The 24,111-nt window shown below is 35.8% G+C and overlaps 1 protein-coding gene across 8 annotated transcripts in view; it reads left to right on the top strand.

Moving 5' to 3' along the window:
* Senp7 (SUMO specific peptidase 7) overlaps positions 1-24,111 on the top strand; it is a 118,446-nt gene that overhangs the window by 71,477 nt on the left and 22,858 nt on the right. For all 8 annotated transcript variants that reach the window (XM_074073019.1, XM_074073023.1, XM_074073021.1 and 5 more), the window contains 6 exons: positions 2,243-2,361; positions 5,705-5,889; positions 9,419-9,755; positions 10,711-10,859; positions 13,094-13,240; positions 17,168-17,201. In XM_074073019.1, coding sequence (XP_073929120.1) covers positions 2,243-2,361; positions 5,705-5,889; positions 9,419-9,755; positions 10,711-10,859; positions 13,094-13,240; positions 17,168-17,201 — 971 coding nt within the window. The remainder of the gene's footprint in view (positions 1-2,242; positions 2,362-5,704; positions 5,890-9,418; positions 9,756-10,710; positions 10,860-13,093; positions 13,241-17,167; positions 17,202-24,111) is intronic.

The raw sequence follows: 24,111 nt of genomic DNA, 5'->3' as shown, positions 1-24,111 counted from the left end.
ATGGGGAAAATAAAACCAAATATCAAAAATAAAACCTATATATTTTCTTTAAATAAAAAGGGAAGATAGGTTCCAGTTGTGCCTTTTCTGCTTACTCTGCAGCTCAAATTCTCTAGCAGTGAATTCCAGCAGAAAAGCTGACTAACTTTTCTTTCTCTGGTCTTTGTATGGTTCCCTAGCAACCAGAGGAAGGGTTAACAGGGGAGAGAGCCTGCTGTAGCTACTTTTTAGGACTGGATGGGGCCACTTGTAAGTTTACCTTCCTACCAGCATGTCGAAAGATGGAGTGGAGAAGTCGTCTATACGTGCACTGCTGGGGCCTTTATCCTTGGGGTCTCCCTTGCTCCTCTCCTGTGCTCTGTCCAGCTAGGAATTAGCTTCTATTCCCAGTTTGGATCATTTTTCAGGTGGAATTCTCCTGACTCAGACTTTTCACTCTCTTGCTTTCTTGGTAAGTACGCAGTGGAAAAGTACTCAGTCTTTGTTGTGTGTTCCCATAGACCTGACCTGGGCTTCTGCCTTCTAAAGTTGCCCAGGGTCTTTACAAATCTCATACGTACACATGACCTGCTGCTGGGAGGAAGAGAAAAGTTTCTGGGTGCATATATGCTGTACGGGTCCCTGGACCCCTGTCTGACTAGACAAGGAATCTGCTTGGTGTCGGCTCCAGTGTCAAGTGTGCTTTTGGAGTATCTACTATGTTTCATCTCTGCTGTCTTCTCTCTCTGCCATGCTACTTCTGCCCAAACCACTTGCTGAAGAGTTCTCTTTTTCCTGTTCTGCTCTCCAAAACCCTTGTTTTTTTCCTTAAATAATAAGATCCTGTCTGTTCACTTCTGAAACTATAAAGCGTGTTCTCTTGAAGTTTTTGTTCTTTCTTTCCCTTCAGTCCTATCCCTCTGTACCCGTGTTTCATACTGGGCATTATTTCCCTGCTAGAGCTGTCTTATGTTCCACCTCCAAAGCGTCTACCTTCCTTTTTAAAATTTGTTCACAATGGAAACTTCAGCACCTTTCCCCTATACTCACCTCCAAGAGTGGCTGCTCTTCAGCTGCTCCTGGTCACTTACCAAGAGATGCTAGGGGTGGGTGTCCTCAAGCTTGATTCTTGAGGATTGAGAGTAGAATGATTCAACTTCATCCGAATCTTTTGTAAATGAAATTGCTGAGTTTTATAACTTAAAAGTAAGGGAATTGTGCCAAGATAAAATATGAAAAGGATGAGCAAAATAGTAACAGTAATAACTATTTCTTTACTGTACCACTATATTGGTAATGTTTGGATACTGCAGCTTTATAATTTGACTTTTTATATTCCTAATCATTTCTGTCAAAACAAAGAAGGATCATGTGTTACTGATCTTTATAGTACTTGTTTTTCACTTATTTGGGTCATTGTAATCGTGAACACATTATATTTTCAAGTTTTAAGCTATTCTAAATGTATTCATAAGTGCAGAGAGTAATATTACAGTACATGTTACTTAGCTTTAACTAGTATCTTTCTTACATCAAATTTACCTACACTTTTTAAGAAATGGTATAGAAAGCCAAGACTTCATTTATACTGCAGTTCTTGAGTCTGTACCCTCCCTCTTAGAGTTATCCACTATCCAAATAGATTTGAGTCCTTTTGGCCCAAATTTTTATATTTTATTTCATATGTATGCACTTACACATGAGAGTATGTTTTTTATTTTGAAAGTTTTATTAAAAGTGATGTCTTGCTTGTCACACCAAAACTTGTTTTTCACTCAATCTTATATTTTAAATATTTAACCATTATCATAGATTTTAAGCTATTTCCTGTATAGATAAAATTTGTCATCACATTCCAATCTTTATTTTGTACTTAAGTTTTGATTTTTTGAACTATGTTTGAAATATATTAATAACTAGCTTTTGGTTATAATTGTATAAAACACAGGTTTATTATGATGGTATTTATGTTGTTGGAATTTTACTTTTTACATTTTTGACTAATTTAATACTTATATGTGATTATTCTTTTACTCATTTTGATATCCTGTTTTTTTCCCTGAGAGACATAAGGGAAATTTAAAGGCAGTCCTGGGATGAGAACTTATTTCTCAAATCTGAGTTTAGTAGTTTTTTTCACAGTCCAGATCATATAGACTTTCCAGTGGGAATGTATTTGTGACTTACTTTGACTGTATGTCAGTTGGCTTCTAAATTTCTTTGGTCTTTATTAGGATTGAGTAAATACAATTCTGTTTTGCAGGGGTTCACAACTAAGTAAGACAGTCGATAATGTTTCTGCAAAGCAGGCCACACATGCTAAAGAACAGCGAAGAGATGAAGATAGGATTTCTCTTGTGATGTGTGGTACTCGGCCTCAAGGTTTGTGAACCTTAGAACACTGTTGGAATTTGATTTTATAATGGTTTTAAGTTATAAGTACTTATTTTACCTTACATTAAAAAGATACATGAAAATAAAGGGAGATTATTTAGCAACACAAAGAAAATCTCTAAACCTACTATTTATGTACTTCAGTACATAAATAAACTTTCACTTAGCCACTAAGTATGGTCAGCATTCAAGAAGGACATTTATTTTCTTATGAAATAAACTTTTCCTAGAAATACTTGCCCTCACTTATGAAATAAAAATATAAGTGTTTTAATGCAGAGAAACTAAAGCAGATACCTTAAAGCAACTGAGGCCAATAGGAAAAGGGGACCAGGAACTAGAGAAAAGGTTAGATCAAAAAGAATTAACCTAGAAGGTAACACCCACGCACAGGAAATCAATGTGAGTCAATGCCCTGTATAGCTATCCTTATCTCAACCAGCAAAATCCCTTGTTCCTTCCTATTATTGCTTATGCTCTCTCTACAACAAAATTAGAGATAAGGGCAAAATAGTTTCTGCGGGGTATTGAGGGGGGGAGCGGGAGGGGGTGGAGTGGGTGGTAAGGGAGGGGGTGGGGGCAAGGGGGAGAAATGAACCAAGCCTTGTATGCACATATGAATAATAAAAGAAAAATGAAAAAAAAAATATATAAGTGTTTGTACAAGTGGGCTCAGTTCTGGTACTCTTAAAATAATTTTCATCCCTTACATTCTACTGCTTTATTGGGTAGAGTAGGAGTATTTCAGTTACAAATTTTCTGGTTGTTGTCCCTAAATATAGTCTTCCCCTGGTATCCATGAGAATAGGTTCTTGTAACTCCCCCTCTCTTCCTCTTGCAGACACCAGTCATTTTTATGAAAATGAGATAATATTTGCATATATAACATGCATATTCGCCATATACTTTAAAGTATCTCTAGGTTACTATAATACCTAATTAAGTAAGTGCTATGTAAATAGTTGTTGTACTGTATTGTTTAGTGAATAATGACAAGAAAAAGTGTCTGTACATTTTTAGTACTGTTGATTGAATCTATGGATGTGGAACCCAGGGATACGAGTGAGTAATTGTATTAGTTCAGGGTCACAGTAGAGGTTTAGACATGCATCAGGGAAAAATGCATGATTGAAAAACACACTTTATAGTTTTTTTTAATATCCCTGAAGGTAAAGTGGTAGGTTACATGTTCATAAGAAAATTAGCTATTGAACCTTTGTTGAAACTCAGGATGTTTCCTGTCCTGTAGATAATTGTGTCTAATACTATACAAACCTATAAAATAATGAAAAGTATTAAAACCCAGGTATATCATTCTTTTTGTAGTACATTGAATTTGCCTGTGGAATTTCTTTTACCATAATAATAGATGGGGAATACTTAATATTTTTTTGTTTGTAGGTTTTGTCACCTTTTAAATTTTATATACTAGCAATAATTCCATGTTAGGTTGTATAAATTATATAGGTAGAATCTTCTACAATGTCTAGCTCTATATACTAAAGTTATTATTGTTTTAACTTAACTGATATGTAAATACTATTATTTACATATTTACTAATTACTGTTGTTTAAAAGAAAACTCCTATATAATAGAGTTTTTCCTGAAGCCCCTTTTTCAGTCTTTTACTATAAGTATTTATGCTTGGAAATTATAATTTGGTATGGTATTTATGTTAAGAAATTTTTTATGAATTAAAATATTACAAATAAAATTTAAAGTGCTTTTCTAAATACTGTGTAAATAATTTGGAGGAAGTTTATTTTCTTGGTGAATGAGTAAAGTGTTTTCTTTGGAAATTGAAAGACAATTGACTCGAAGATTTTGCCTTCAATCTTGTCCCAGTATTATGGATATTAGTTATTAAGAGTTGTTGAAATTAGAGTAAGAGCAATTTTAGTTTACAAAGATGGTGTGAGTCAGTGAGGTGCTGGTGGCTAATGACTTGTCATCCTAGCTACTTGGGAGGCTGAGATTGGAACAATCTTGGTTTAAGACTAGCCTTGACAAATAGTTTGAGAGATGCCATTGCCAAAATAACTAGAGCAAAATGACCTTGGAGGTGTGGCTTGAAGCGGTAGTGTGCCTGCTTTGCAAGTGTGAGACTCTTAGTTTGAACCCCAGTCCCTCAAACAATAAAAAATAAATGGAAGGAGGTGAGTAGTGTTGAAGAATTTTGAATGAATGGAAAGGTCAGGCCAGTCATTGTTAGATGAACATAGGGAAGTAAAGGAAGATGCTAGATCATTGTTACATGGATTAAAGAAAGCTGCTCTGTGACTTGTATGTATACTTTGAGTGGGAGCTCGTCCAATCTAAACTTATCCAGTGTACAAAGTAAAATAATTTAGGATAACTTTCAGTTACTTAAAACGTTTTGGAAGATATTTTTTGTAGTACATATATTTGATAACTAAAATGCTCAATTTTTAGTGATGACTGGCATGGGTTTCAAAATGATGCTTTGTTGACTTGAAAAGGAATCACTTCTCTTCAGAATAGCCAATTTATTGGAGACTTGGACAGGGTCTTGATTATAAAAAAAAAAAACTAAATTGGTAGCCTTGTGAGTGATCACATGGCACAGTCAACTGCTGAGGAAGGATATGTTGGCTCATTTTTAAAAACCGACAATCTACATTCTGTACTTTCAAATTATAGCCCCTTTCCCCTTAAAATATGTACATATGCAAATTACACTTTAAAAAAAAGACAGCTAGTTTATAAAATGACAATTAGTTATCTAAACTTTTTTTTTTTTAATTTGTGGTACTGGGGATTGAACTGAAGGCTTTTTGCATGGTTGGCAAGTGCTTTACCACTTGAGCCATTTGACCACCCCTTTTATTTGTATTTTGTTTTTTGAGGTAGTGTCTCACTAACTTTGCCCAGGCTGGTTTTGTTCTTCCTGCCTCTGCCTTCTGAATAGTTGGGATTACAGCCTTGTGCCACATTGTCCCCCTCAAACCTTTTTTAAGACACGAATCAAGTTAAGGCATTATTTTATTAAGACCTTTTTAATTTGATTTTGGTGTTACCATCAAATGCCTTTATGCCAAATGGAAAAGCATGGTTTGATTACTTTGTGTTGGTTACTCTCAAAAAAGGTACTCCCTCTCCATGTATTTTTCTCACCTCTATTGTATAATGAACATTTACTTTGTACAAACAAGTTAATACAGGATATACCTATACATTCATTCAGTGTCAATATTTGTCAATACAAGTTTTGGAAGTAGTATAACAATTTTGATGATAATGCTTTGAGTTCCTCTAAAAGGGATTTTTCTGTACTTTTTGGTCATATTTATGCCTCTTCTGTTTTTTAAGACCTTAACAGTGGAAGAAGAGATTGTGATTATCTTGAAGAGGGAAGCAGAAACAAGGATGTTACATATTCTAATTCAAAAATGGAACCCACTCTGATTTCCAGGAAGACAAAGAAGAGGGTTAGAAATAATTTACCTGATTCTCATAATTCTACTCCTTGTTTGGATAAATCAATAGAATGTATGGTAAGTAGAGGTCATTGGAAATAATGTTGTGCTGTGATAAAAATGAGGTCACTGTGGCCAAATAATACTCTTATTAGCTTTCAAAAATCAAAGTTACTTTTTCTGTGATTCTACTCTTTCCTTAGGAATTTGGTGTATGTCCTTCAGGTTTCTTTTCTTTTTTCGTATTTTAACCAAATGCTGTCATATTGCCAAGTCACTTCCTTCACTTGCTCTGTAAAATTACTGTTAGATTTCTTTGATCAGTAGCAATTTACTTACCAATTTCTTTAATCCTATGTTTTTCTAGTCTGGGCAATTTGTTGTAAGTAAATACCATCCTTAATGTATACATTATCTGTTTTCAGAGTTAAGAGTTATTTTATGGTTATCAATAAAAGTATATGGAGACAACTCTTTTTTCATTTAATATGAAAAGATTTATTTTGGGGGCAGAGGAGAGAGAGACAGCGAGAGAGAGAGAGAGAGAGAGAGAGAGAGAGAGAAAGAGAAAGAAAAAGAAAAAGAAAGAATATGCCTACAGTAGAGAACTTTCTTTTTTCCCCCTTACAGTACTACAGTACTGTCCACATTCAGGGAAGGTCTTTTTCCCTTTACTTAATCCTCTCTGGAAATGCCCTCACAAGCACACTTAGAGGTGTGCTTTACTAATATCCTAGGCACTTCTCAATTCAATCATCCAATCAAGTTGAAAATCAAGATTAACCATCCCAAATTCACTCCTTTTCAATTTGACACCCAAACACACTTCCTTAAGCCATAAAATTCTACCCCTAGCCCTCAAAAAGGCTCATGTTCGTCTCATAGTGCAAAATGCATTCAGTCCATTTCTGTGAGTCCCTATAGTCCTAATAATTACAATGTTGCTCAGAAGTCCAAGTATAAAAGTGTCTTCTGAGACTCAAGGAACACTCTTTTAGCTGTGAGCCCTTGTAGAATCAAAGCAGATTACATACTTCCAGAATACAGTGGCACAGAGTAAATAAATGTTCCCATTCCAAATTGAGAAACACAAGAATAGTAAGGAATGATTGGACCAAAGCAAGACTGAAACCCATAGGGCAGACATTAAATCCTGTAGCTCCATGTCTGGCATCTGGAGCATGTGGTGGTAGGATGTGAGTTCCAAAGGACTTTAGAAACTCCACCTCATATCCTTGCTGTTACATCCCACATGGCCTCTCTCATGGAGTGGCTCTCTTCTGTGCCTGCAGCTTTGCTCAGCAGGCATTCTGTTCCATGCTTCTGGCATTTCTAACTTCCTGGGGTCTCCATTGCATCTTCCATTTCACTGTTAAAGTTTCACACATCACCCTCTCAGAGGCTACCTTTAGAGACTCCAACACTATTCATTGCCTGGCCTCCCATAACTCTGTAACTACTTTTGCATTCTGTATGCCTGGATGATTATGAGATCTGCCACAGCTCCTGCAGTGACTAGGGTGCCTGTGGACCATGGCTGCAATGCCCTCTGATTCCCTGGGCATCTAAAGCCAGGGAAATGCTCCTATAGGCATCCCTGAGTGAGCAGGTTTCCTCAGCAGTGTTCTTTTTTAAAGGAGAAGCTTCAGGCGAGTTTGCACTTTTATCCCCGACAGCCTGTGTGAGTGGGTTCTTACTGGTTCCTTAGATGTGCACAAGGCATCTTTCTTACCATCCTAATACAAACTACTTGGCTTCATTTTAATGACAGTAATCTCTTCAACAACCACACCTTCCTTGGCCCCAACTGTGTTCCTTTTCTGGCAGAACTGCATGTTTTTAAACTCTGCTTTTGCTCCCAATTCTCATTACAAACCTGGTTAAAAGCAGCTGGCAATAACCATGTGACCCTGAATGCTGCACTACCTGGAAATTTCCTCTGCCAAATTACTTAGTCCATCACCTTTAAACTCAATGTCCCACAAAGTCTCAGGGCATGGACAAAAAGTGTAGACAAGTTCTTTGTGGCAGTGTAATACAAATGGGTTCTACTCCAATACCCAATAGAGTCCTTGTTTCTGTCTGAATCCTCATGAACAGTCTTTACCCTCAGCAATCCTATCAGCATTTTGATTTTCTGAGGGCCTACCAGTATCGCCCATCAAGCTCTCCCTACTGCATACTAGGCTTTCTCTAGCTTACCTTTCCAAAACCTTTCAATTTCTTCCTACAAGCCAGTTCCAAAACCTTCAGAACCACATGGTCAGGTAATCATATCCCACAATATCCCATTTCTGTAGTACTGATTTTTTTGTAATAGTCATTTCTTTTTTAGAAATAATAGATTTTTTAGAATAATAGATTTATTTTGGCTTATGGTTTTATTATATCATAGCAGGGAAGGTGTGGTGAAGCAGAGAAGCTAACCTCATGGCAGCCAGGAAGCAGAGAGAGAGAGAGAGAGAGAGAGAGAGAGAGAGAGAGAGAGAAATGGGCTTTCTTCTTGTATATATCCAGGTTCTTTGTCTATGGGAAGATAACACTAAAACTCAGGGTGGGTCTTCCCTGGAAATCCTCTCTGGAAATGTCCTCACAGGCACACCAAAAGGTGTACTTTCTTTATTTATCTCTTAGGTATTTCTCAATCCAATCAAGTTGGCAATCAAGTTTAACCATCACTCACACTGGTTGACTGTAGTGTAATGGTATCCAGAGAGGATCTAGGCCTGCTAGATGACTTCATGGTTGTCAAGGAAAAAACTATACTTGGTACCTCCACATCCCAGATAGCTCTGAAACATACCTCTGATGCATTGTATCACCTTCCTTACTGTGGAAAGTTTCCTTATAATTGAGATTATCTAGTGATTACAGCTTGTTATGTTGAAAACTTCCATTGAATGTTCAAGGACTGAGATATATTTATAGAGCTATGCTCTCTGCAGTTTGTCCAGTCAATAGTTGGGACTTCTTCTACAGTTCCAGTTCATATCTACTACTCTTCTACTCACACAAGGAAGGTGGACACAGCCTCAGATTTTATGCTTTTACAAAAAGAAGTACCAGTTAGAATCTGCAAGGAAAGACGAGACAACATTTTGATTCCTTGGATTCACAAGTCACTTCAGGATTTTGGGTTATAATTATAAACATGATTTAGACTGACACAGTAACAGAAAGATTGAAAGCATTATTTTTGTAATTTTAATGTTTCCTGATTATTTTTTGCTTTTGTTATGAAGTAGTTGGTTATATGACCTTTTTACTTTTGCAAATAGAAATTTCAAAAAAAATCCTCTCTTTCTAAAGTTGACTTAGCTCATGGGAGATGACCTATATCACTTCGTAAGGATGGGCATTTCCTCATCTCACCCTTTAGAAATTGCTTAGGCATTGGATTGAACAGACCTTACCCTACATCTTTATATTTGGAGATGCTGCCAAGCATACGGTAGCATAATTGTATACTTTTCTATCCATGTAGTTGTATAAATTATATATTATTTTTATTTTAACATTATTCTTTATAGGCTTGAGCCTTAGAAATACTCTTTAAGGAAGCCATTGGAAAAAAATGTTAATTTTCTGTACATTTATTTATGTTCAGAAAGAACAAGAAAATGACTCAACAGTCTACACAGAGTTTGAAAAACTAAGCAAAAACTATCATCAGGACCCAACACTGCTTGAAGAAATTACACCTGAACCTACAGAAAGTGATATTGAATTGTCCTCACTTGATATTCAGGAGTTGAATTTGAGTGCTGCCTCCAGAAGTGCCTCTGCCTATTCAGTTTCCAAAAATTTGGGGAGTTCTATTTCCACTGATATGGTGGAGATTTCTTCCATGGTTGAGAAGGGTGAAGATGAGTTGAATACAGTCGAAAAGCTTCTTCTAAGTGGACACAATGAAGAAAACCAATCATTGATCTCAGCTGAACCAAGTAAGTAACAGGAAGATCGTAAAGACATTTCTATGATTTTCTCAGTTTTCTTTTCTCTTTTCAAATTTTGCTAAGGCCAACAAGCCTTTATGACATCACTGTGGAATACATTGACTTCAGGAAAAACATCCTGAAATTTCCTTTATGAGTACTTTAATATCAAATTAGGTAAACAAGTAGAGTACATGGAAACAGTGATTTTCTAATTAATGCAGTATATCTATAATAATCTCAGTAAATTAATCATCCAGATTTATTTAATTTAGAAACTAGTCTCTAGTAGGAAAACCTGATGGCAGTGTCATGAAGTGGAGGGTGGTAGCAAAATCACTTATACCGTAGTCCTGATAGAAGCCCTTGATGGAAGCTATTCAAGGAAATGACAGTTCAGGCAAGGGTCCCCAAATCCCCAGAGCCACATTCCAATGACCTTCCCTTTTATTAGACCCCACCTCCCAGAGGTTCCACCATCTTCTCAAGGTTTCACAACCTCCCAATAGTGCCATTCTGAAGACTAAACCTTTAACACGTGAACTTTTGAGGGAGTCCTACACAAACAATAGCAGGTTTGCTTATACCTTTATCCTTTTTTGTTTGTTTGTTGTGGGTGGCACTTGGACCTTACAAAGCAGAAACTAATGCTTGAGTCACACCTGCAATTCATTTTGGTCTGGTTATTTTGAGATGGGATCTCACACACTATTTGTGCTGACCTTAAACTGAGATCCTCCCAATCTCAGCCTCTCAAGTAGCTAGGATTATAGGTGTGAGCCGCTGGCTCCCAGCTTTTATCCACTTTTAAAGGTCTTTATTCTCCAGAAGGTAAAGTTATATGAAAACATTGTATATAACTAGCTTAAATTAGATAGTAATTTATTGAGATTTTAAAAGATATATTAGAAAGTTTTCTTACTGGTGATGATTGTGATACATTTTAAATGCATTTTTGTTTTAGTTGTTGTTTCCAGTGATGAAGAAGGACCCATTGAACATAAAAGTTCAGGAATTCTTAAATTACAGCCTAATCAAGACTATGAGATTGCTAATGAAAATGAGAGTACTTCTGAATCAGAAGTACCACTGGCTACATGTGAATCTGCACAGGTAATTTATTTCTGTTTTCTCACATATTAATGGTAAAATATACTTATTGGCTAGTGACTTGTTAAAATTATTTTAACAGGTTGAATATTTTATAAAGATTATTATATATTTTCTTAGTTTGAATTTTGAGACAACTTTCATAATTAGTTATTTATTATTTATTTTTTTTTTTTGTGGTGCTGGGGTTTGAACTTAGGGCCTACACCTTGAGTCACTACCCCAGCCCTTTTTTGTGATGGGTTTTTTTTGAGATAGGGTCTTGCAAAACTATTTGTTCAAGCTGACTTTGAACTTTAATCCTCTCAATCTCTGCCTCCTGAGTAGTTAGGATTACAGGCGTGAGCCAGTGGTGCCCAGCTCATATTAGTTTTAATGAAATATTTGCCTTTATTTTTTAAATGAAAGATTTGTGGCCTCTTTTTCTAGTCATTTATGCTCTTTCAGTCTAAATATTTTATGGCTTGAATATTTTTCTGTGGTTCTTACTGGACATATATTTATTGTTAGTTTAAACTTGTAGATGAATTATAGTTGCCTTGGAAATACGTAAATTAACAATGTAGTATGAAATAGTTATATTCTAGAAAGTAACATCTCTATAGCAAATACTGTAGAGACCAGTTACTATATAAAAAGGCAGAACGCCACATCTCCATGCCCTGCTTTGTTTCCAATTTTAAATGAAGTTATGATAAAGATGGTTTGGTCATTTTTAGGAGAAGTCCTTGAAAAATGTAAGGCTCGTTAAGAAATTATTCTCATTTTGTAGCTAAAAAAGTCATAGTTATTTGTCTGATTGAAGTCACATGTAATTGATTTGATTATCCCTCTTTCCTTAAGGAATAAAATAATAGTATCGTAAGCAATAAAAGATGAAAATGACAGTTTTTCCAGCTATTATGCTAGATTAATAATGAGTATAATACATGTTTTATATGAGGATTAATAATATGCTAGAAGGAGAGTGAATACACATGAATAATAATTGCATTAGTGGAAATTACTAGATTGTTTATGATATTGAACTTAAAGAGGGATAATGTAGATGCTAGGTAAATATGGAGTTGAAAAGACCATCTCAAAGAAGTGTGAAATTTGGAAGAGATTGTGGGACAGACCTGCTACTGATACTTCCTGGTTGTGTTTATTTTGGCAGTATATGGATTTGAACTCAGGGCCTTGTGATTGCTAGGTAGGTGTTCTACCACTTGAGCTGCACCGCCCCTAGCCTTTTTTTTTTTTTTTTGGTTTAGTTATTTTCCAGATAGGGTCTCACATTTTTGCCCTTGGCTGGACTTATACTGAAATTCTCCTACCTAAGGGCTCTTGCTTAGCTGAAATAACAGTTGCACACCACCACTCCCAACTTGTTGGCTGAGACGTGATTTTCCTAACTTTCTGCCTTGGTTGGTCTTGAACTGTGATCCTCCCTGATCTCTGCCTTTAGAATAGCTGAGATTACAGCCATGAGCCACTAGGCCTGTTTGATTGTATGTTATTTAAAAACAGAATTGTGTAATTATTTAAGAAGTGGTATGATTTTTTGAGGTTTTAGGCATCTGAGAACCATTTCTAGTTGGCTGTCTTCAAACATAAAATCTTTAATAAAGCATATAGATTTGATGTAACAGATGGTTCTTAAGCATTTACATTCATTAATTGTTCATTAAAAGTCCAAGAGCAAGAGCATTATCATGGTTAATTGAACCAATTTTGTGTGGTTTAATACTTGACTTGGAGACAAAAACCTGAGTTTGGGTTTTAGTTTTGCTTCTTACTGACTGTATCTCCTCAGGCAAAGTTACTTACTCATTTCAGCCTTCTATTAACATTATTTATGAAAAGGGGAGGATTATCTATAGCATGGCAGATTAAAAGACATAATAATATTTAAGAACTCATTTTAAACTAAAGCAGTATATTAATCAAAATTTATTTCAGTTCAGTTAAAAATGAATAAAACCAATTGGAATATCAAATTGGAAACCATGACTTTGGTGATATAGAGGGGGATATATTTCTGGAGTTCAGACCTGTGAAATCAATTTTCTTAAGATAAATAATACACCTTTTCAGAAAAGGAATCTAGATAACTTTTTGTACATTAAGAACAGTATAAAATTCTTCACAAATTCATTGATAGTAATTTAAAGGAGGATTTGACCTTGAAAATAATTTTTAGCTTTTATATAATATTCATGGCTATAAACATTTTTGATTTACTCTTTTTTTAGGTATCATCTGAGTTAAGTCCATATAATTCTGTCATGGAAAACATTTCCTGTATTATACCTAATAGTGAGCTGGATCTACAAGTGGATTTTGTATTTACTTCTGTGTATGTTGGTAAAATAAAAGGAATTTCTAAAGGTTGTGTTACAGTAAGTACTTTTTCTATTTTTAGTTTTGGATTTTGAACATTCTCAGATTTTTTGTGTGCATGTATGTGAATGAAAATAGATAAGATTAATTTTCTATGGGACACTTTATGCTTACTTTGAAATGTGTCTTTAATTCCCTCCTCCTGATGTTCTTTCTCTGATCTCACTGTATTACCTAACCAAGTTCATTTACTTGCCACTTGAAAAAGCCAGTGACTTATGATCACATTAAGGCAAGGAAAAAGTGTTACTTGGAAAGCCAGTACATCAAAGAAGATGGATGGCTATCACCAACAAGACTGTTCTAGAGAATGTAGGGGTGCAAAGGCCTTTTATAGAGAGGGAAAGGAGAAGCACGGACAGAGCAGTGGGCAGGAAGGCTACATACAGAGTGGGGACTTTGTCATCCAGGACCTATGTTTTCTATTAGTATGTTCATGAGATAACAATCGATTTTCATCTTCTAGACCAGTTCCTATAATTTTTTTGATAAACACGATATTTTCCTTCAAGTTAACCATTGATTCTCTTTTAATTAAAGAGCAAGCTTAGCAAATCCTGGGCTCACACTTCAGTGTTTTCTGTTTTCTAGAGAAAAGTTACAGATTAGTAAGCTCTTGATTTTGCCTTTTTAGTTGCCTTTCCCAGGAATAGCTAATTTTGGAGTTAATCATTAAGATACAGAAGGCATGTTTCACCAGAGAACTGGGGAAAATTGAAAAAGTCAGTGGTTTTAACCTGTTAGGTAGCTTCACCCAGAGGTATCATATACAGCCAATCCAGTGGCAGACTAACAATCATATTGTTGAGTTGTATGTTCTTTATAATTAATGATTTTTAAAGCCAATTGAAAGCAAGTGAGGTTGAAGGGTTTATTTAGGTTTTCTTGGTTACAGCTGCTCTAATGTAAATCATATATGGAAAAAAAATCACATGTAGTATTGATATTCTTTGGGCTCTAAAAGTTAATTGGTAGTAAATTTTTTTCAGGGTATATTTTGGAGCACAAAGGAGAGATCTCATTTTGCTGACTTAAATTGTTATAAACTGATTTCTTCAAATTCCTAAACTTTTTATTTAAGTATTTTCATACTTTTTTTCAGTATCCTCACAGGCTATGATTTCTGACTATACTTAATGTCCTGTTTTCTTAGGATTTTTGGCTATTGAAATCGTAATCATCTTTTAAGGTTTATATGAGATACTACCTCTTTTAGGAAACCTTCCCTGACCAATACTAGCCTCCCTTTACTGTAATAAATGTGAACATTTTCTTTTTTTAAATCTTAACTTTTTAATAGGGAAATATGAAGTACAAACTATTTTGAGAAAACTATTCTGGTTTTTTTAAGAAGTTATAAAATAGCCGTTATGGTCAGCTTTATAAAGTTTAAATTAGACATGGTATGATTTCAGAGAACTAGGTTTGCCATGTTGTCACAAAGCATTTTTCTCACTTTTCCTCATTTTGGAGTTTTCAGACAGAGTCTTGGTTTGTAGCCCAGGCTGGCCTCAAACTCAGGATCCTCCTTCCTCAGCTTTTTGAGTTGCAGGGATTACAGGCGTGTACCATCAGGTCCTTGTCATGTATCAACCAAGCGCCAGTGACTCTTGCCTATAATCCTAGCTACTTGGGAAGTAGAGATCAGGAGGATGGTGGTTCAAAGCCAGCCTAGGCAAATAGGTCATGAGACTCTATCTCAAAAATACACAACACCAAAAAGGGTGGCAGAGTATCTCAAGTGGTAGAGCACCTGCCTAGCAAGCATGAGGCCCTGAGTTCAAATGTAGTACTGAGAGAGAGAGAGAAAGAGAGAGGAACATATGCTAGGACAAGATAGTGTGGGCAAGAGGAGAGAGTGAGAAAGTGTAGTAGGAAAGTACACATTGAGGATATATAAATGCACTATTTCTCCTTCATAATTTTGTAGTAATGGTTATATAAGCTCTGAAAAGTGAACACCCTTTATATTCATTTTTTAGAACTAGTTGTTGACATTTACAAAGATATGTTTTATGAGATTAAATGACCAGTGAAACATGCCAGAAGAATTTAGAAAGGAAAGGTAGACAATAACTATGTGTAGAGCTATATGAAAGTAATAGAATAAGAGGCATTTTTATTATATTAAATTAGGTAATATTCTTAATCAGGTGCTTCTGTTTAATGGTAAAAACTCCCCTTGATTAGGGGTCTTTCTAAAGCTGAGAGAGGTTCAATAAGTTACCTGTTTACCTCCTCCTTTGTGTTAGTGGTAGAGACAAAAGAGGCAGGATTTGAATTCCAAACTAAACTTTTAGCTAGTATGCCCTGTTGTCTCACATTTTGCTTCAGTACTCAACTTATCATATGGAATATGAGATATCTCTTATGTCTGTCTGTCTGTCTGTCTATCATCTATCTATGTATCGGTACTGGGATTTTAACTCATTGCTTTGTGCTTGCTAGACAGGTGGTCTACCACTTGATCTACCTCTCCAGTCATTTTTGCTCTTGTTATTTTGGAGATAGAGTCTCGCTTTTTCCCAGACCAGCCTAAACCACGATCCTGCTATTTTAAACTTCCCACTGTCACTGGGATGACAAATGTACACTACCATGCCCAGCTTTTTTTTGTTGAGTGGATCTTGCAAACTTTTTGCCCAGGCTGGCTTGGAACTGTGATCCTCCCAATCTCAGCCTCCCAAGTATCTAGATTTACAGGCATGAGCCACTGTCACTTGGCTAGTGTTAAGTGAATGCTGCTTACTACTTATATAGAAAACATATATCAAGACCATTTCAATTTTATCTTATGCTCACAGACTACCTCTTACATGATGAAAGTTTCATAAATGAGCACAAGAGACATTTAATTGAAGAATAAGTCATAGGCACATTCATTTGGTAGTAATGGAAAAATAAACCTTAAAACACAAGCCTGCTTTAGATGATAATTACAAGATTTAGCCTTGAGAATTTATTATAAAAAGTAATACATAAAATGATCAGATATACGCAAAAGGTACACAGAGAAAATAAGTTTCTTGGGACAGAAGGAACAGAAAGAGAAAGAACCTCAGTCAGAAGGGAATTCAAAACATGAAACAAAGAAGAATGCTAGTGATAAAAGAGCTGGTAGTTTCAGTCCAAAAGTCATCCAGGGGAGAAGGTATTCTGTCTTGGGGACTTCATTTATGCTTTCATTTTGACAAGTGCATTCTGTTCTGAAGTTGGACTTACTAAATTTTTGTAGCCATTCTAATATATTAAACAACTAATTTGTTTTTAGTTCAGTTTTCACACAGTAAAAGCAGTTTTTAAGAGTCCAGAATACTCATTGAACTGATTTTTTTTTTTTTAATATTGGTAGTTTTTCTACAGAAACAGAATGTTCACAGTGGGTGGGATACAAGGCAGAGGAAGAGGCGGGGAGGAGAAAAAGAGGGGGAGGAAGAGGAGGAGAAAAAGAGAAAACAGTTTTAATGTCTCATTATAAATAATACAGTACATTGGCACTTTGATTTGCTCAGTTGTCTCTTGTGAGTTTGTGAGTTTGGGTATAAGTTCATCCATAAGAGAAAGAGCATCAGCTTTTTAATTAGGGTTTTTGTTTTGTTTTGTTTTGTTTTGTTGTGTTTTGTTTGTCTCTCGGCAGTTTCTGCTGGACTTTGTTTTACTTCCTCAAAATTTCAGACTATGTTTTTGAAAAATATGTTAAGTAGAGTCTTGCTGGTTTTTATAAATAAGTATGTTGAGAATTACTTTCACAGGGTTCTTAAACATCCCTAAACCTAAATCTTTATAACAAAACATTTCCTTGGCTTATTGATAGAAGAGCTTGAGCACTTGTAGTGTACACTTTGAGTGTGTACTTGTAGGATGAATAAGAAAAAAAATTAGAAATTTTTTGAGTAGTAACTCTTTTTGTTTTATTTTTTCTTTAGTTCACAACAAAGTATGTTAAAATTCCATTTCAAGGTAAGCTGTCATTCCTTTATCACCTTTCCTCTTCACTATAATTTTGAGTATAAAGTAATTGGTTAGAAAAATTCTGAAATCCTCTTACAAACTTTCCGTGATTTTTTAGTGTAGCAGGTAAATAAAATAAAGGCAGTTTAATTATATTTCACCTTAACACTTTAGCAGCTCCAAAAGAGTTAAAAATGTTTTATAGTACTGAAAATAGTATATCATTTTGTTAATTGAATATTTTTATTAGTGTGTGTTAGTTGTACAAGAGTGCTTCATTGTGACATTTCCATATATGATTACAATGTGTGTTGGTTAGATTAACAACCAGCATCATTGGCCCTCATCCCCCCTCATACTTAAAACAATTTCACTATGCATTTTCATACAAGTGTATAAATTACATCAACCATATTCACCTTCCTTCAACCTCTACATTCACCTTCTCCCTTTTACTGTTCCCACCCCTAGCAGGACCTATTTTAAATTCCTGTCCTTCATTTTTTTAAGTGTATATTCATTGTTCAAAGAAGGGGTTATATCAGGTATTGTTTTAATGACTATAAATCAAATAATATTAAATTACTCTTGGAATTATGAAAGGTAAACTTTTTTCCCTCTTTTTAAAATTTCATTAGCATAAATTATTTATACAAGGGTTTCATTATAATACTTGTGTAAGTATATTCTTTTGACACTGATAACATAGACAAGAAATAAAATTAGGCTGTAGCACCACTAGAAGTTTGCAAACACAGATTTATGCAAACACAATTGTCCTCCATCCGTCATTACTTTTACTGACTGATGATAACTCCTTGGAGGTAATTTGCTACTCTGGACAATTCTACAAACTGTCCAAGAGATAAAAAGTTTTTTTTTTTTGGAAATTTCATTTTATTGTTTTTACATGTATTTACATGTGTATACATTATTTGGGCCACCTCCTTGCCCACCCACCACAGAAATTAAGTTTTGAAAGCAAGTATATTTTGGTATATGTATATAAAAGTGGGCAAAAATAGGTACTGTAAGGAAATAAGTACAGAAACAGATACTTTTGTATAGAGGCTAAAAGGTTTTTTATATCATGCCTTTTGAAATTATTTTCGTAAGTATATATTAATTGTGTGAAGTGAGGGATTTCATTTTGATACTTTATTTTAAAATTTATTTTATTTTATAATTTTTACATTTACTTATATGCATATACATTATTTGGGCCATTCCCTGCCACCCCCACCCTTGCTTCCATGCAGAACCTGTTCCGCTCTTTTGTTTTCCAGTTTTGTTGAAGAGAAGACATAAGAGATAGTAAGAGAAACAGTGTTTTTGCTGGTTTGAGATAAAAATAGCTATACAGAGAGATTCCTAGCGTTGCTTGTATGCACATGTGTATTACAACCCACACTGGTTCATCTCTACCAGACCTCTTCACTACTTCCTGGTCTCTTTCCCAGAGTAGCCTTTGCCACTTTAAGATTACTATATTTGTTCCTATACAGTGAGCACATCAACCACATTCAAGCTTTAGGTTTCCTTCCCTTTCTCTATTCCTCCCATGTGTGTTCTCCCCTTAGTGTGTGACCCATGTCCAATAATATTACTGCATTTGTTTCAGGTCTGTAATCCACATATGAGGAAAATGTGATTTTTGGCCTGCTAAGCCTGACTAACTTTGCTTAAGATGATGGTCTCCAGTTCCATCGATTTACTTGTGAATAACAAAATTTCATTCTTCTTTGTTGCTGAGTAAAATTCCATTGTTACACCCATCATTGTCCTGTATTCTGTTCCATTGGTCTTCGTATTGTTTTTGTGCCAGTCCCAAGCTATTTTGTTGCTATGGCTCTGCAGTATAGTTGAAGTTGGGTATTGTGATACCTCCATCATTGCTGTTTTTGCTCAGTATTGACATCAATTTTGAATGATAGTTTTTCTGGGTAGACTATCCTAGTGCTGAAATTGTTTTCATTCAGTGCCCACCACCTCACTCCATGCCCTTCTTGCTTTTAAGGTTTCTATTGAGAAATCTGCTATTATTTTGATTGGTTTACCTTTATACATTATTTGTTTTTCAATCTTACAGCCTTCAATATTCTTTCTCTGTTCTCTGTGCTTGTTGTTTTAATGATAATATATTGTGGGGAAATTCTGTTTTGCTCAATTCTGTTTGGTGTCCTCAAGGCTTTCTGTATATGAATGGGCAAAATTTTCTCAAGATTTGGGAAATTTTCTGTTATTATTTTATTGAATATGTTACGTATCCCTTTGGCTTGCACCTCTTCTCCTTCTTCAATGCCCATGATTCTCAGATTTGGTCTTTTGATGGAGTCGCTGAGTTGCATATTCCTTTCACAGCCCTTGGGTTGTTTTACTAAGATTTCTTCTGTTTTTTTCTTTAATTTCTGTTTTATCTTTGAGCTCTGAGATTCTGTCTTCCACTTGTTCTAGTATGCTGGAGTAGACTTCCACTGTGTTTTTTGTTTGACTAAAAGGACTTTTTATTTCCAGGATTTCTGTTTGATTCTTTTTTTCTGAGGTTTTTGCATATCTTTGTTCAACTTTTCTTTTATCCATCTCTCTCTCTTTCTCTTTTTTCTTATATTGTTCTTTGTTTCACTTTGGTGTTTGTTGAGGTCCTCTCTGTGTTCCTTTATTTCTTTCTTTTTCTTCTCATATTCTTTATCTTTGGTGTCTTGAAATTTCTTGAGTACATCTTGTACATTCTGGTTAACCATGTCTCGTATCTTCTCCATGAGTTTCTCTGTGATTTCTTCCAAGTTTTCCTCTTTGAGGGAATTTTTTGTAGATGTCACTGGGCTCCTTAGTGACATTTGTCATTGTTTTGTTGAGGTCAGGAACTGGGTATCCCATTTTCTTCATTTCCCACTGAATCCTCTATTATTATTTATTTATTTATTTTTGAGAAGTGTGGTTTCCATCCCATCATTTTCTTCCCAATGCTCTACTTGGTGCTGTGCAACTATGTTTTGGTAGGCTAGTTGGTGGTTTTAATTGCCTGTTTTCTTTCCCTTGATTTAATTTTTGCATTGTAACTGACTTGGTTGTTAGCTAGGTTGGTCTGCTTTTTCTCTTCTTTGCCTGGAGGTATAATTTAGGAATTACAAGTTTACAAGTTCAATGCCAGGCCAGTTGTTTACATTATTATGTAGAAAACCCCTTGGTGGTAATTTCTGTAAACAGTGGGAGTTGGGGGAGTTATGGTTATTAGGCTAAATATAGAGACTTAGGTAATTGGTAAAGACTTAGGTAATTGGTAAAGGTGCACTAAATGGGGGGGGTAGAAAAGGGACAGTGGTAAGGAGAGGAGGTATAGGGGCTGCTGGGTTTTGTGACACTTGTGTGTGTTTGGGTGTTTTTCTGTTGTGGAAGGTGCTTGTGTCAAGGATTGCAAGGGGCTGGGGTTGTGTACAGTTGGTACAATAGGCTAATCAGCAGGCTGTGTGTGTAGGGGGAGGGGTATTGTGGTTACAGGGGTAGGAGGTGAAGACGGGGGAGAGAGTGGATGAGAAGGGGCAGAAAGAATAGTTGGGAGGGAGAGCAATGGATTATAGCACAGGAAAAGGAGGAAAAATCAAGGGGGTGAGAATAGGGATAAGAAAATAGTGATGGTAAAAATAATACAAAAAAAAAACCCAGCAGATACTGCAGCAACTAAAAGTTCACTCTTTTGATAAAAGTTCTGGAGTTATTCCTTTAGCATCCAGTCCTGATAGTGGCATACAAGCAGGAGCTCTGATGTGGTGTTACCAGGTGACTGGCTTGTGAGTAGTATTTGATTTCTTCTGTCCACAGGGCAAATTGCAGTTAGGAGCTGAGGTAACCTTCTGCCAGTTTGTGCAGTGTGGTCAGAACTGTTATTGTTGTTTCTACCAGGTGGCAGCTGCATTGCCCTACAGGTGCAACTCTGTTTGTTGAGCTCCTCCCCCAGCAAGTTGGAACAATTCAGTTTGAGTACTGCCCTCTGTTCATGAGACCAGCTCTGGGATCTACCACCTGCCCTGCTTTGGGACATTGGCTTGTTGCCCCACCCCTGCTCTCAGCCTTTGTATGCCTCTCCCAACCTCTGTTGGGTGCTAGTTGGGTTCCTTTTGGAGGTTGGCTTGTTGCCTCACCTCTGTTCTCAGCCTTTATTGCTTATCCTCTGTTCATTCACTGAGAGTTTGGCACTGAGAATTCAACTCCTTGCCCCACCCCTCTTCTCTGGGGCAGGTTCAGACTTCCACCCCCACCTCTGCTGTTGGTGTTAGGTTACAGTTGGCTGTTTATGCTTTTCAATTTTGTTGGGGGTGGGGATTCAATCTGCCCAGGGGCTTTGCTGGATTATGTTTCTCAGGGGTTGGGTAGGAGTGTCACACGTGGTGCTTGATGTTCACTTATTCATTCTGCAGATTCATGCAAGCAGTTTTGGAGCCAGCTAGTGGGGAGAAATGGCATCGCTTCTCTCATTGTGGCGCAGCGTGGCATAGGGACGCTTTCCTTGGGTTAGGGGTCCAGATGTTGCAGAGTTTGGTTCTCATTGATGCTCTGTCTTCTGATTGTTGAGAGGAAAAAAAAAAGAAAAAGAAACAGCTTTTTTTTCCCTTGCTGGCTGTGCTGTGCTGTGCTGTGCTGGATTTTCCTGGCTGTTAGGTGCAATTAAAACTGTTTTAAGGGTCAGTCCTTGAATTTTATGTACACTTAATGTGTTGTTGGGTTATTTCTTTGTCTAGAAGCAATCAAAATTACTCAAGTATAGCTCCGATGTCTCAAGGTGGTCTCTGGAGTCATGGAGCTTAGAAGCTCTGATTCCCTACCCTATCCACCATCTTGGATCTCTTTGATGTTTATTTTCATGCATATAATGTACTTTGCTCATATTTATCCCTTTTGTTACTCTTTCTTATCTTTCCTCTCTCAGTTTTAAACTTTCTTGGAAAAATTTTAGATGGGTTTCATTATGACCTTTTCATGCGTATATACGTATTCTCTTTTGTATCATTCTCTCTCCCATCTCCTGCAAGTTTCCTACCACAAACAGTCTCCTATTTATGTTAATGTCCTCTTTTTTTAGATCTAGATTTTGTATATGAGAGAAAATGTGATATTTTTCTTTCTGAGTTTGGCTTATTTTGCCTAACATGATGATCTCTAGTTTCATCCATTTTCCTGCAGATGACATGATTCAGGGTTTTTTTGTCTGAATAATACTCCATTGTGTATATATGCTACATTTTATTCATTCTTTTTTATTGGTTGATGGGCACCTAGGCTCGTTTCATAACCTGGCTATTATGAATAGTTCTATTATAAATATGGGTGTGCAGGTATCTTTATTGTGTGTTAACTTACATTGCTTTAAGTATATCCCCAGGTATATGCCCAACAGTGGTATAGCAGGATCATGTCATAGTTTTGTTTTTAGTTTTTTGAGGAACCTACATACTGATTGCTATAGTAGTTGTACTAATTGACCTTTCCACTAGCAGTGTATGAAAGTTCCTTTTTCCTCCTGTATCCTCATCAGTTTTTGTTGTTTGTTTTCTTGATTTTAGTCATTCTAACTGGGGTTAGATAGAATCTCATTATTGTTTTAATTTGTATTTTCTTTATGGTTAAGGATGTTGAACACTTCATGTGTTTCTTTTTTAGCATTTGGCATTTAAACACTTAATTTGTTATTCAAATTAAGAAATTATACATTTTGTTTTGATAATGGTCATTGTCTTGAAAGTGTCATTCAATATTCCCACATTTAAAAGTATATTACTAATTCTGGTCACCTAACTTGGATAGCCCAGAACCTCCAGCGACATAGACACTGGATGGGGCAGGGGCGAGGGTTTTGGAGTCCTTCTCCCAATGTTGTGCAGGTCTGCATAGGGCTGCTTCCTGCCATGGCCAGCTCCCAGATGCTTCCTGTTGGCAGAAGCTGAGATCACTGCCAACAACTCATGTGTTTCTTAGCCATGGTTACTTCTTTAGAAAATTGTTCATTTATTAATCGGATTATTTGCTCTTTTGATGTTTAGGTCTTTATAAATTCTGGATATTAATCCCTTGTCATATGATAGCTTGCAAAGATTTTCTCCTATTCTTTGGGAAATAATTGTTTTTTACTTTGATAATTATTTTCTTTGTTTTGCAGAAGATTTTTTATTGAATTCAGTCTTGCTTGTCAGTTCTTGCTCTTATTTCCTGAACTATTGGAGTCCTGTTCAGAAAGTGGCTGCCTGTACCTTTATCTTTACATGTTTTCCCTATAGCAGCTTCTGTTTGCAGGTGATTCAGTAAGATATTTGACCCATTTTGAGTTGCTATTTGTACGTGATGAGAGACAGGAGTCCAGTTTCAGTCTTATGCATGTGAATATTCAATTTTCCCCATACCATTTGTTGAACAGGCTGTCTTTTCTTCAATGTATGATTTTGGTGCCTTAGTCAGGAATCAAATGGCTGTAGCTGTGTGGGCTTATCTGGATCCTCTGTTTGCTCCCATTGCTGGGTTTTATGCCAGTACCATGCAGTTAGTGTGAGTACTGCTTTTTCTGAATAAAGCAAAATAGAGTGGGAAATGTATCTGCAACTTACAGAGATTCAGACCATTTTTTCATTCTTTCCTCCACTAAAAACTTTTCAGAATAAATAATGGAAAAATTAAAACAATAGAGAATAATCCATTTAGAGAATAATTATAAAAATAATGAAGAAATATTTATATACAAGTAGCACTTTAGGTATAAAATAGGGAAAAATAAGCTTCTGTTCCAAGATCACAGGTGTGATTTAAGTAAATTTAATTGGATTCTTCCAACTTTAATTGGACTTTATTTTATTAGTATACATTAATTGTACAAAACAGTTTTACTGAGATATTTATAAACATGCATATAATGTACTTTGATCAAATTCATCCT

The sequence above is a fragment of the Castor canadensis genome, chromosome 5 (assembly GCF_047511655.1).
Source record: "Castor canadensis chromosome 5, mCasCan1.hap1v2, whole genome shotgun sequence".
Classification (NCBI taxonomy): domain Eukaryota; kingdom Metazoa; phylum Chordata; class Mammalia; order Rodentia; family Castoridae; genus Castor; species Castor canadensis.
Note: the sequence above shows the minus strand (reverse complement) of the source record. Positions and strands in the feature narration are given on the sequence as shown.